General features: G+C 52.8%; 1 protein-coding gene across 1 annotated transcript; it reads left to right on the top strand.

Moving 5' to 3' along the window:
- Window positions 1–6,370: 6,370 nt before the first annotated feature.
- PIANP (PILR alpha associated neural protein) lies at window positions 6,371–9,820 on the top strand. The gene is made up of 5 exons (XM_004387219.1): window positions 6,371–6,430; window positions 6,702–7,213; window positions 7,963–8,044; window positions 9,039–9,260; window positions 9,614–9,820. Exons 1-5 carry the CDS (start codon window positions 6,414–6,416, stop codon window positions 9,633–9,635), a joined length of 855 nt encoding a protein of 284 aa, XP_004387276.1. The 5' UTR covers window positions 6,371–6,413; the 3' UTR covers window positions 9,636–9,820.
- Window positions 9,821–13,115: the final 3,295 nt, after the last annotated feature.

Here is a 13,115-nt window from a genome sequence, read left to right as displayed (position 1 = left end):
GCCCTAAAAGAGGGCAGAAATAGTGATAAAGATACCAGCAGAGACAGAAACAGGAGAATTTATAGAGACTGTGGGTGTAGGAAGTTCCTCAAATTCCTCTGAAGACACATTTATCACCCTGTATTGCATTGTCTCCCTCACTAGATTGTAAGTTCCATGAAGGCAGTGAGGATTTTGTTCTTGTTCTCCACCGGATCACCAGCCATTGGCACAGCCAGTTGTTATCAAGTTGATTTTGACTCATGGCGACCCCATGTGTGTCAGAGTAGAGCTGTGCGCCATAGGGTTTTCAGTGGCTGATTTTTCAGAAGCAGATCTCCAGGCCTTTCTTCCGAGGTACTTCTGGGCGGACTTGAACCTCCAACCTTTTGGTTAGCAGACAAGTGCGGTAACTGCATCACCCAGGAACTCCAGCCCTTGGCACAGTACCCAACACATAGTAGTTGTTCAAAAAATATTTTTTGACACAAGGAAAGTATTAGCACAAGACACAGAAAGGGCCATATAAACCAGAGACTTCATCCTGAGACCAGAAGAACTAGACGGTGCCCGGCTACCACCAACGACTGCCCTGACAGGGAACACAACAGAGTGTCCCTGATGGAGCAGGAGAAAAGCAGGGTGCAGAACTCAAAATTCTAGTAAAAAGACCAGACTTAATGGTTTGACTGAGGCTGGAGGGACCCGGGAAGACATGGCCCCAGGACTGTCTGTTAGCCCCAAACTAAAACCATTCCCAAGGCCAACTCTTCAGACAAAGATTAGACTGGACTTTGGGACATAAAATGATACTTGTGAAGAGTGTACTTCTTAGCTCAAGTAGATACATGAGACTAAATGGGCAGCTCCTGTCTGGAGGCGAGATGAGAAGGCAGAGAGGGCCAGGAGCTGGTTGAATGGATACGGGAAATCCAGGGTGGAAAGGAAGAGTGTGCTGTCACAGTATAGGGAGAGCAACTAGGGTCACATAACAACGTATGTATAAATTTTTGTATGAGAGACTTAAAAAGTTTGTTGAAAAAAAATAAACGAATCAAGAATACTAGACACAATTGATAATGCCCCAAAGTCCTCAGTATAAAAGGCTCTTACACTAGTAGTGAATATTCACTTAATAGATTTGTTCCATATCCATCACACAATGAGCCCACTTAGAGTGCATCCTCAGGATGCACTGGGCTCACCATGCCCCTGGATGTGGCATGATTTGCACATCCTACCTCCAATAGCCCACATCCAGTGTGCACTGTCTTTCCATGGCCACTGTGGTTCTGACCTCAGAATGAAGGTGTGTCAGGGCATACAGGCAGGAGGGCAGCCATTGCAGATGCTGGTTAGAATAGCAAGCTTCCTTCCAGGAGGCGGGAGTGCCAGGCTAATGATAGTAATAACCCAGCGGATGGAGGGCAAGAGTCTGGAGGGGTGTGGGTGTGAGCCGAGACCCAGCCTGAATCATTCGGCACAGGGCAGAGATCAGGGAAAGTAGGCAGACACAGACAAAAGGCAAGTGGAGAGCAGAGGAGAGAATGACAAGAGTTCAGAGTGGGCAGGGGTCCCAGGAGAAGCTCACTAACCAAATAAATATTGAGCATCTACTATGTGCCAGACACTGAGGTAGGAGCTGGGATACAGGGTGAACAAGACAAATGAGATCTTTGCTCTCCAGTGTGTACACAGGGGTGAGGAGGGGGGCAGACAATAAACAGTGAACAAATATGAGATCATTTCAGAGAGTGAAAAGTTGGAAAGATAATGAAGCATAGTGATGAAGTAGAGTGGGAGCCACTTTAGATTTTGAGCAGAGATCTGAATGACAGAAGGAGTCAACCAAGTGAAGATGGAACGGGGGGCAATGCATTCCAAGAAGAGGGAATAACTGAAAGTACAGGAGTGTGTAGAGAATGATTTTGGATGTTCTAGAACAGCAAGGGGGAGCTCTGGCAGCCCAGCAGCTAAGCGTTTGGTTGCTAACCAAAAGGTTGGTAGTTTGAATCCACCAGCTGCTCCTTGGAAACTCTGTGGGGCAGTTCTACTCTGTCCTACAGGGTCGCTATGAGTTGGAATCGACTTGATGGCAACAGATAGAATAGCAAGGAGTCCCTAGGTGGTGCGAATGGGGTTAAGCTCTGGGCTACTAACTAAAAGGTTGGCAGTTCCAGCTCACTCAGAGGTGCCTCAGAAGAAAGGCCTGGCAATCACTTCTGAAAGGTCACAGTAATGAAAACTCTATGGAGGGCAGTTCTACTCTGAAACACAGGGTCGCCATCAATGGGAACTGGCAGAACAGCAAGAAATCCTATCTGGCAGGAGCATTGTTTCTGAGGGGGAGTACAAGTTGGTGGGCCTCTCCTTACAAGGAGTTCAGATTTATTTCAATTGCAATGAGAAGCCACTGGAAGTTTTAAGCAGGGGAGAGCATGATATGATTTAGAGTTTTTAAATATCACTGGATATTGTGAAGACAAGCTTGTAAAGGGCAAGGGGAGAATTAAGGAACCAGTTAGAAAGCTATTGCAATATTCCAGACAAGAGATGATGGCTTGAACCAAGGAGACAGCAGTACAGATGTAGAGAGGTAGATGGATTCAGGATATATTTCGGAGGCAGAGCCCAGAGGATTTGCTGACGGATTAAATACAGGGAGGGAGTCAGTGAGAAAAAGGAAAAGGTGGAAGGATGATTCCTAGATTTTACCCTGAACAGCTAGGAGCTACCATGTCCTGAAATGGGGAATATTGGAAGGGAAATGGGTTGGGGGTTGGAGAATTCAAGACATCTATTTTGGCCACATTAGCTTTGCGTGGCTATTAGACATCCAAGTGGAGATGTCAAGTAGGCTGTTGGATAAATGAGTCTGGAGCTCTGGATATAAATTTAGGACTCGCTGACATTTACATAGTATTTTAGCCCTGGGACTGGATGAGATCACTAGACAGAGAGTGTGGAAAGAGAAGGACTCAGTCCTGGGAGGCTCCAATATTTAGAGGTCGAGCAGATGATGAGCCAGTGAGGTTGGAGGGAAACTAAGAGATTTTGGTGTCCTAGAAGGGCAATGACGAAAATAAATCAGGGTAATGTGATAGACAAGAATGGGGTGAGATGGGGTGGGAGTTGGGGCAGGAGAGGCTACTTTTGATAGAAAACCCAAAACCAAACCCATTGCCATCAAGTCAATTCTGACTCATAGTGACTCTGTACGACCGAGGAGAACTGCACCATGGGGTTTCCAAGGCTATAATCTTTATGTTAGCAGCCAAGCACTTTAACCACTGCACCACCAGGGCTCCTCTCACTTTTGATAAAAAGGTTAGGAAAGCCTCTCAGAGGAGACATTGGATCTAAGTGAGTCATTGTCAAAAGCAAGGGAGAAGCATTCCAGGCAGCGGGAACAAGTGCAAGGCCCTAAGGCAGGTTAAACTTGCCTAATTCTAGGAACATAGACCAGGTGCATGGTTAACTGGAGCACAGCAGGTGGTAGGAGAGGAAATTAGAGCTATCTAGTGGTGAGGTAGTGTCGGGCCTTGTCACAGTAAGAAGTTGGGATGGGAAACTAGAAAAACCCAGTGATATGCGACCTGATTTACTTCTTTTAAAGATAATTTGGGTTGCTTTAGGGAGAAGGCACTGTAGCTGGGCCAGAGTGAAATCCAGGATCAAATTGTTGGAGTAATCCAAAAATGGTAGGGGGGTCTTCTGCCCTTGGGCCTTGACCTTGGGCACTTGGGGTGGTGGGGGTGCTTGAAACACAGTTGGAGACCCAGAGCGTTGGGTGACTGAAAATCACAGAAACTGACGGGCGCGATCATGGGTGTCCATGGAGTTGGGGTGAAGGAGGCGGGGAAGCCTGCCATCAGAACCTGGGGAACCTCACGGTCCCTCGCCCCCGGATGCCGGCTCCAACCCTCCACCTGGGACAGAGCTGGGCGCGTCTCCTGCGGCACGGCAGCAGGAGGGTTAAACCGTGCATGGCCTGCAAGCGGGAGGGGGAGAGGCAGAGACCGAGCGATAGGAGCCGCCGCCGAGCCTAGCGCAGTCAGAGCCGAGCCGAGCCGAGCCGAGCATCTCCTGCCGCCGCCGCCCCGCGCCCCAGGCGCCCGCCTCCCACCCGCTCCAGCGCCCCGCTACGGGCCAGACCCCCCGACCATGCCCCGTACCGCCCACGCTCCCTCGATCCCCCAGCCCCGCGCACCTCTGAGCGCCCGCAGTCGCCGCGCCGCCGCGCCAGGCAAGCAGGTGAGTGCGAGGGACCCCCACATCCCCAACCGTGGGATCCCGGCCCTACCCTTCCCGACTCCGCGTCCTTCGCCTCCCGCCCCTCCGGGCGCGCACCCTCGTCCAGGCTCCAGCCTCCAGCCCCCAGCGTTCCTTCCCCGCCTTGGTCTCTATCCTTCCGCCGGTCCGATTCCATCCTGTCTTCCCTGGTACAACGGTCACCGTTCCCGCGGCTGCCTCCATCCCTCCTTCGGTTCAGCCAGCGGCTCCGTGCATCTTCCTGCCTTCCGCCCCCTTTCGGCTCTTTGCGCTCCCTCCCTTGGAGTCCCTTTGCCGACCTCCAGTTCTTCGTCCTGCACCCCCACCCCCACCCCCCTCTCGCGCTTTCCAGCCCTATCTGGGGAGCGCGGGCCTGCGGGAGGCTTGGGGTGGGGGCCGCGCTGGGAATGGGGCCCAATTCTCCCAGTCTGAGGCTCCCGCCCCACCCCCCTAGTTTCGTCTCCTGCGCACAACAGGTCCGTAAGGATCGAGGAGATGAGGGGGGTAGCGCGCGAACCTGGGGACTGCGGGCTTCCTGGAGGGGGTGGCTAAGAGGGATGCGGGGTCCAGGTAGGAGGTGACGTTGGTGGAGGGGATGCACAAGGCGGAAGGGCAAGTGAGTCCTGGAGTCAGCTGTCCACGGATCCGCGTGAGCCCTTCTCCGCTTCACTGGTTTGCTCTAACACTCCTTCTCCCTCTAGCTTCAGACTCTTCCTCCCTCCCTCCCATCGTCCCTCTAAGCCCCCTCTTGCCACATCTCCATATCCCTTTAAATGTGAAGAAACAATTTCCAACTCCTCCATCTTTGTTATTCCTATTTTCTGTCCCCCAGTCCCTTCCTCCGCTCATTTTTTCTCAACTCTTTCTCCTTTCCCGTTTTCTTTCTCCCCATCCTTGGTCTTCGCTGCCCCCTACTCTCCCTTCCCCTGCCACTCTCTCCACTTCTCCTGCTGGCCTGGACCCTTCTTTCCTTCTCCTCCTGCCCCTTCTCCCCTTCTTCCTCTGCTCTGTGACCTCTTCACCCTCTTAATTTCCCCTCCCTGACCTTTTCTCTTATCCTTTTCTCCCTTCAGCAGCCTCCACTCTTCCGTTCTTCCGGAACCCCTTCTCTTCTCCTCAGTTTTCCAGTCTGCTCTCCTTCAGGACTGACTTCTCACCCTCTACTTTACCACCTCTTCCTCTTCACATTTCTCCTCCCTTCTCACCCTTAACCAGCCTTCTCTCTCCCAGCCCTTGACCCCCTTCACATCTCTTCCTACTGCCCACTACCCCATTTCAATCTTCCTAGCCATTTTCATCTTATGTCCCTGTGATTCTGAGTACTCACTGTGCAGATTTTATGACCCAGAATCCAGATAACATTGGCTGTCACAGCTTCATTCACTCTGGGGATCCTGGCCCCCCTGGGTCCACCCTCAGCTCTGAGAATATGCCCTTTCTCTTTCAAAACCAATGGTCCCAATTGTCCCAGGACGCTTTGCCCAGGAGAGCTACATTTGTGGGGGTGGCCTCTTCCCAACTCCATCTTCCTTCAGAGGGCATCTATGCATTTGGATGATTAAATATTCTGTAGTTTTTCTCTCATCCCTCCATCTCCTCCTCCCCTTCTCGTGGAAGATGTAGGCTCCTGGGGCCAATCACTAGAGAAATGCCTTGGACTAAAAGTGCGATGGGCAGGCTGCCCCCATCTCTCTCTCTCTCACACACAAACACACATACAGATTGACTTCCCTTTCCCTCCCCCCACCCTCAGGCTCCTTCCCTAGCGGTAGGTGCTCAAAGAATCACAAGGTTCTTGACTCTAAATTAAGATCTAAGAAAAGCTTGGAGCTTCAGGCAGAGGAAGTGAGAATGAAGCTGGAGAAGGGAGAATAGACCCTGGGATGAGGTGGTAACAGGGACCTGGGAAGTTGCACATAGGAGCTGGGGGCTGGACAGGGAACCACTCTGGGAGTTTATTCCCCAAAAGGATGCTAAGAAGCAGTGGATCCTGGGTGGTAGCAGCACAGCTGGTGGCTGGGCAGTCTGGGAGGGAATGTGGGGGTAGATTTGGTGGATGAATGAGCTAGGGGATGAACACAGGGCAGGGTTTGGGTGTGACTGTCCTTTTCCCCCCCAGTAAAGGTCAAAAATCTGGGTGACAGCTGAGGAAGACCCCAGACATGGAATCCAGGATGTGGTAAGTTTGGCACAGCAAAGGGGGGCTTGAAGACCACTTTCCCTTCGCTCTTGGCCCTTTCCTTCCTGGGGCACCCAGGGTCTTTCATCCTGAGGGCTAGACCCTAGGGAGATAGGAAACAAGGCCACAATCTGCCCAAGGCCCACCTGCTTTTGCATAGAAACCTGGAGGGAAAACCCTGGCAGCCCAGACCTCTGGTATGAGCCTGTCCTCCCGACACCCAGGCCCACGGTGGGCCTGTGTCTCACTCACTTTCTCTCCCTTCTTGCAGGCCTGCACTGCTGCTGTCCCACCTCCTCCCTCTCTGGCCACTGCTGTTGCTGCCCCTCTTGCTGCCTGCTCAGGGCTCCTCCTCCTCCCCTCGAACCCCACCAGCCCCAGCCCGCCCCCCATGTGCCCGGGGAGGCCCCTCGGCCCCACGCCACGTATGTGTGTGGGAGCGGGCACCCCCACCAAGCCGATCCCCTCGGGTCCCAAGATCACGCCGGCAAGTTCTGCCAGGCACTGCGCCCCCTGCCACCCCATCAGGCTTCGAGGAGGGGCCGCCCTCTTCTCAGTACCCTTGGGCTATCGTGTGGGGCCCGACAGTGTCTCGAGAGGATGGGGGGGACCCCAACTCTGCCAATCCTGGATTTCTGCCCCTGGACTATGGTTTTGCAGCCCCTCATGGGCTGGCTACCCCTCACCCCAACTCAGACTCCATACCGGGTGATGGAGATGGGCTTATCCTTGGAGAAGCGCCTGCTACCCTGCGGCCATTCCTGTTTGGGGGCCGTGGGGAAGGTGAGTGGGAGAGGCTGGTAGGGATATGAGGGGTGGAAGGCTGGCTGAAGAATCTAAGGGGCAGAAATAGAAACATTGTCTGGTAGCTCCCTCAACAAATGTACCAGGCACTATGCTGGCCACAGGATGCAGAGATGAAGAAGATGCCATCTGAGCCCTTAAGTTTCACTGGAGGAGAGATATGTAAGCACTCGGAATGAATCGATGTGGTTAATGCTGTCATAAAGGCACGTACAGCATGTCTTTAGGAAAAGAGAAAAGGGAGCGATTACCTCTGCCTGGGGATCAGGAAGCCTTCAAGGAACTGACATTTGAGTTGGACCTTGAGAAGAGTGGGAGTATTGTAGGCAGAGGAACACCACGCCAGGGTGAAGTCTCAGCCCAGGGAGGGATGGTGGAGGGACAGGCCAAGTGGTTTGGGGTGGGGCCAGGACAGAGATGGACATCTCCACTCTGTAGAGTCTATGCAGAGACAGGTTCTCTCCGATCTTGGAGCCTCCTCCTCATCACAGGTATACATAAGATTTGGTGAAGTATGTTTGGGAAAGTTGAAGAAAAGGATTTAGGAGGAAAAGAACAGCATACTCAGTGGAAAGCTGATTGTAAGAATGAAATGGGTAGCTCCAGAAAAGCAGAGTTCGGCAGTGTGGAGTCAAATGACAGGATTCCTCATGCTTTCTGAAACTTCTCACCCTCTTCTGGCTCCTACCACGTCAGGCCTCCCTAAAACTTTCTCCCCACTCATCTAGGTGTGGACCCCCAGCTCTATGTCACAATCACCATCTCCATCATCATTGTTCTCGTGGCCACGGGCATCATCTTCAAGTTCTGGTAAGCTGCAGAGAAGCTGGCAGACTGAATATTTGATTGTCTGCGCTGGAAGGAGGGAGGAAGTTAAGGGCAGCAACTTTGCTGGGGGTAGTGGGGTAGGAAATTATGGATTAAGGTAAGACCTTGGAAAAAGGTAGTAAGGACTTAGAAGGGGAAAGCAGTGAGAAATCAAGGCCGATTCCTTCCCAAGGGAAATAGAAGAATAATGGAAGAGATGGGGAATTATTTATGTACACGAGGGGCTGTGGAAGGAGCCCTGGTGGTGCAATGGTTAAGCACTTGGCTGCTAACTAAAAGGTCAGCTGTTGGAACCCACCAGCAACTCTGCAGGGGAGATACAGCAGTCTGCTTTCCTAAAGACTGCAACCTTGGGGACCTTATGGGGCAGTTCCACTCTGTCCCATAGGGTCACTAGGAGTCAGAACTGACTTGATGGTAGTGGGTTTTGGGTTGGGGGCTTTGATAGGAATCCCTTGTCCCCACTTCCTCCCAGAGAATACTGACCCAGTCTTAGGGCTGCCTGGAGAGGAGGGAGAAAATCTAGTGCTTTCTGTCCACACATTTAATAATGGATCACTCAGTCCTTCACACTTTACTGAGAGAATCATTAGACTCAGCTCTCCAGGTCATTAGCTGACTTTGAACTAGAACTAAACCTGCCAGGCACCTGCCTAGGAGGGAAATAGCTCTTCTGGCTGTACATGGGGAAGCAGGTGGATTCTGGGAGCCCTGTTGTTTGTGGGGAGAAGGTACTCATTCTGTGAATCTGGATCAGGCTCAGGTCTGGAGGATGGCTCTGGGAACACTGACCCCCGAGTCCCCTGTGGGTAGGGGAATGGTTTTATGGAGATTTAGTATAGGGAACTGTTGGAGGCCAGGTTTCTATGTTGGGTGATGTTGGGAGTACCTGGGGGAGGCTGGGGGTGACCAGGGCTGTAGGTGACCAAGGGGTACCTCAGTGTGTGAGAGAACCTTTTTCCTTCTGGTGCCCCAGCTGGGACCGCAGCCAGAAACGGCGTAGGCCCTCAGGCCAGCAAGGTTCCCTGAGGCAAGAAGAGAGCCAGCAGCCGCTGACAGACCTGTCCCCAGCTGGAGTCACTGTGCTGGGGGCCTTCGGGGACTCGCCCACCCCCACCCCTGACCACGAGGAGACCCGAGGGGGACCCCGACCTGGGATGCCCCAGCCCAAGGGGGCTCCAGCCTTCCAGTTGAACCGGTGAGGGCAGGGGAAAGGGGATGGGAGGGAGGGGCGGGAAGGCAACTTAGGTCTCCTGAGCTGTGGTGGGGTACTCCCAGGGTGGGTGGGGAAAGGGCAGGCCTAGCCCTCCCACAGCCCCTAGCTGTCCTTCACAGCCTGGTCCTTGGCCCTCCCAGGGGGCTAGACCAGCTCCTATCTGGGGGACTCTGCCTCCTTCCCTACTTTCTTTGGATCTGTGTCCTGTTCTCATATTGCCCTTTAACTCCAGCTCTGTCCTCTTAACCCCGATTCCCCTTCTTTGCCTTGGACCTCCCCTTCAATTCTGACCTATCCCTTGGTCCCTGACTGTGCCCTTTCCCTCTTCCTCTCAGGATTCCCCTGGTGAATCTGTGATGCCCCCCCAATTCTGGGGTGCCACCAAGCAGGAGGCCAAGGGGCTGTCATAGCCCCCACCCCACTGAGGGTGAGGCAGCTGTGGGGAGCAGGGGCCACAGGTGCTCCTGGCTCTGACCTTGCATACCACCTGTGGAACGCTCCCTGGCCCCGCGGGCAATCCTATCTACCTGCTCATCCTCCTGTAGGTGGGAGCATCACATATTGGTGGCTTCTGGTCCCCCATTCCCACCCTTGCACACTCACATGGAAGCCTTGCACACTCACCTCCACCCTCACAGGCCATGCCTATGTACGGCCAGTCTTCTGTACCATCTCCCTGTCTACACCTCTCCCCTCAGCTGATCTCTCACATTCTCCCTCCTGTTTCACCCTTTCTCTTCTCCCTCATCCCATGCTCAGCGCAGTCACTCAGTGGTCCGTGGTTCACACACACCTTAGCTCTCCATGCATTTCCCAGCCCAGTGTTGTAGTATTGCGTGTTGTGCTCACATTCTCCCTCATGAACACCCATTGGTCTAGTTTCTGTGGCCCCTGCATGCTGCCCCATATGATGGGAGGTGCGTTGGGGGCTTCTTAGCCCTCATCTATCATGGCCCCATCCCATTTCATGTCATGTGTTTCATTGTCCCCCCCCCCCGCCACTCTACTCCAAGGGGACTCTCATTACTCTGTGGGCTCCCCCATGGGATTGGGGGTAGTGAGGCCCCAAACTTCTCCCCTACCCCCATTGATAAATTCTGTTGTCTGAGAGATGGGTTTTGGGGAGCCACCTGCTGCACTACAGGAGAAAGGGGCTCCTGTTTGCCCTTCCTCCTAAGTCTCTTGTGTCTTGTCTGTCCTGGCTGTCTGTGAGTGCAACACTCTTTGGAGTTCAGAGCCCGCTAAGCCAGTCCTCCACTCCCTGGCCTCCCTAACTCCACCTAGGCTTCCAGGGACTGGAGCCAGCTGGTTCAAGGCCATAGGGAGCTCTGCCTCCAAATTTACCCCTCCCCTTCCCAGGCTCCCTCACATCCCTTCCTCCCTCCCTCCGTCTTCTTCCCCATTTCCCTCTCCTCAGGTTCAACCCTACTTCTCACTGTCTCGCCACCTTCCTTCCTTCTTCCCCTCTTACCTGGCTCCTATGCTGTGATATATATTTTTGTATTATCTTTCTTCTTGTGGTGATAATCTTGAATTCCTGTGGGACATAAGTTTCAAAATTTTCAAATAAAGCCTTTGCAAGATACTCAAATGAGTCCCCTGGTTCTGCTTTATGACTTATGTAGAGAGGAGAGCGGATGGGCAGCCAGGAGGGAGGGAAAGAAGGATGAGGTGGGGAACCACGCAGCCCTGCAAACCTGATGTGACCTGGCCAGCTCCGACTCTGAGCTGGGAATCAGGGGCTTTAACTTGGGAATGGATGGAAGGAGGGAAAAGGAGAAACTGACAGGAGCAGCTCTGAGGAGGAGCAGCTGCTACAAGAGAGAGTGGAATAGTAGCTTGCTAGTTACTTGTCAGTGAAGGTCAAGAGAGACCATGAGAAAGGAGACAGAAGAAAAAGGAAAATTATGAAGGGCAGGAAACGGAGCAAGCAAGAAGAGGGAGAAGGGAGAGTTGGTAAGACAGATGGAAGGTGAAGGATGAAAGAAGAGAAAGGTGGAGCAATGGCAAAGAGATGAGAAGGAGCTACAGGAAAGAGGCTGCCCTGCTTTGTTATTTTCAGCCTTCCTCCTTAACCTGCCCCACCTGCACGTGCCCCCCAAAAGCTGTGCAGCATTAGAGGTCCTGCAGTGAACTTTCATTGGCTTTCTCTACTCTGCCCTCTCAGACAGAGGGAGACACTGCTGGGTCATGGGGGTGGAATCAAGGGGTGCGTCTGGGGGAGGGAACACAGGCTGCCCAGCTGGGAGCAGTCACCTCTGAGCTCCCAATTCTAGGTTTGCCTCTTGTACAAGCCCTGCAAAAGCCCACACATCAGCCTCTCAGCTGTTGCTAGGCTCTGTTGCCACGGTAACCACCCAAGTCCCATTCCCCACCCCCAATCTGTGCCCCACTTGTTCCCTGGAAGTGGGGTAGCCCCAGGGAGGATGGAAGACAGTATAGTGTGCAAGAGGGCTGTATGGGCTGCCCCGGACTGCAAATGCCTCCGTATGTTTATCTTTGAAGCTAGAATTAAGGATGTGTCTGTGCTGGTAGGTGTGTGTCTTAGGCATTTGGGAGCTTTAGTGTGTACCAGGGGAAGTGTGGCTGAGTCCATGCATCATGCAGTGGTGAGTGTGTGGAAGAGGGAGTGTATTTTTCAGGACTGGAGCAGACGCTGCTTGCAGGGCATCAGACTCACTAAGAAAGGGACAGACTGCTACAGAGGAAAGAAGCAGAGTGGGGCAAGGAGTGCCAACTAAAAGCAGAGGTGTGAGAAAACAAGCTTTGAAAGGGGCTCGAATCAACCCAGTGGGGACTGAAGAGATCCCAACCAGCAGCAGTGGCAGCCACAGCCCTGGTGAAAAGGAGAGATCTGGGCGGCACCTGAGGGTGTGGCAAAGGTGCTGATGGGATACGGTGGGGGCAAGGAAGAACTGGAGGGAGGAATTTGAGGAGGATGGGAGAGGAAGACTTATTAACCTTTCCTTTCTTTCCCCACAGGAATCTAGTCCTTGTCAGGTGAGGGTAGGGGTTAGGAAGAGGGGCACTGCCACAGCTGGGGAAGGAGCTCAAGTGCCTCAAGAGCACACTGAGGCACACTGGGCTCTACTTCAACAACTGTCAGAGAGACAGTGTGACCCCACGGCTCATACATATGCAAAAGGCACACATGAAGGCCCCTAATGAACAAGGAATTAATTACTGTCTGATTAGACTGCCGTCTCTCTAAATTTAAATAAATTAAAATACACCAGCAAGACATTGGAAAATCCTCACCTGTTCTCTCCCCCTAACTGCACTCCTTCCCCATAGGAGGTCAGATGGCAGGGAAAGACAGAGAAAGGAGGCCATCCTAGTCTCCTAGTTGTCCTAAAGGAATGATCCCAAACTAGATCACATTATCATGCTAATGATGAAAGTCAAGGCCCTGGGGAATGGATCCTAAACTTTATCTTTTCTTGGAGCTATGGGGCCTTGGGAGGTCCTCAGAAGGATTCCAGTGGTCAAGCGAAGTCACTGCTTAGTGACAGACCAAGAGGATAAACAATGGCCATACTGCCCCCTTAGGAATCAGAAGGTTCTTGGGAGGCCACACATCACAGGCACGTATGTCATCACCATGCTTTCCCTGCCTCCTGGGCTGTGCATCAAATGACTCAGTCAAACTTCTCTTACAAATTTTTCTGGAATGCTTACCATTGTGGCTCAGACCAAGCCAGGGATGAGGAAGTCCCCAGGAGGAGGGATCTCCCAGGCAGAGCTCAGGGTGTGGAAGTGATTCAAGATAAAAACAGCGTGCCAGCTGGAGAACCCCAGGCTAAAATTAACAGCCCTCCTCCCCGTACGCCCCACATT

Source organism: Trichechus manatus, unplaced genomic scaffold (genome assembly GCF_000243295.1).
Source record: "Trichechus manatus latirostris isolate Lorelei unplaced genomic scaffold, TriManLat1.0 scaffold00182, whole genome shotgun sequence".
Taxonomy (NCBI): Eukaryota; Metazoa; Chordata; class Mammalia; order Sirenia; family Trichechidae; genus Trichechus; species Trichechus manatus.
This window is presented reverse-complemented; position numbering and strand designations above follow the sequence as displayed.

Coding starts and splice junctions, on each gene's coding strand:
- PIANP (XM_004387219.1), top strand. Junction 7,214..7,962: donor GTTTGGGGGCCGTGGGGAAG/GTGAGTGGGAGA, acceptor CCACTCATCTAG/GTGTGGACCCCCAGCTCTAT. Junction 8,045..9,038: donor GGCATCATCTTCAAGTTCTG/GTAAGCTGCAGA, acceptor CTGGTGCCCCAG/CTGGGACCGCAGCCAGAAAC.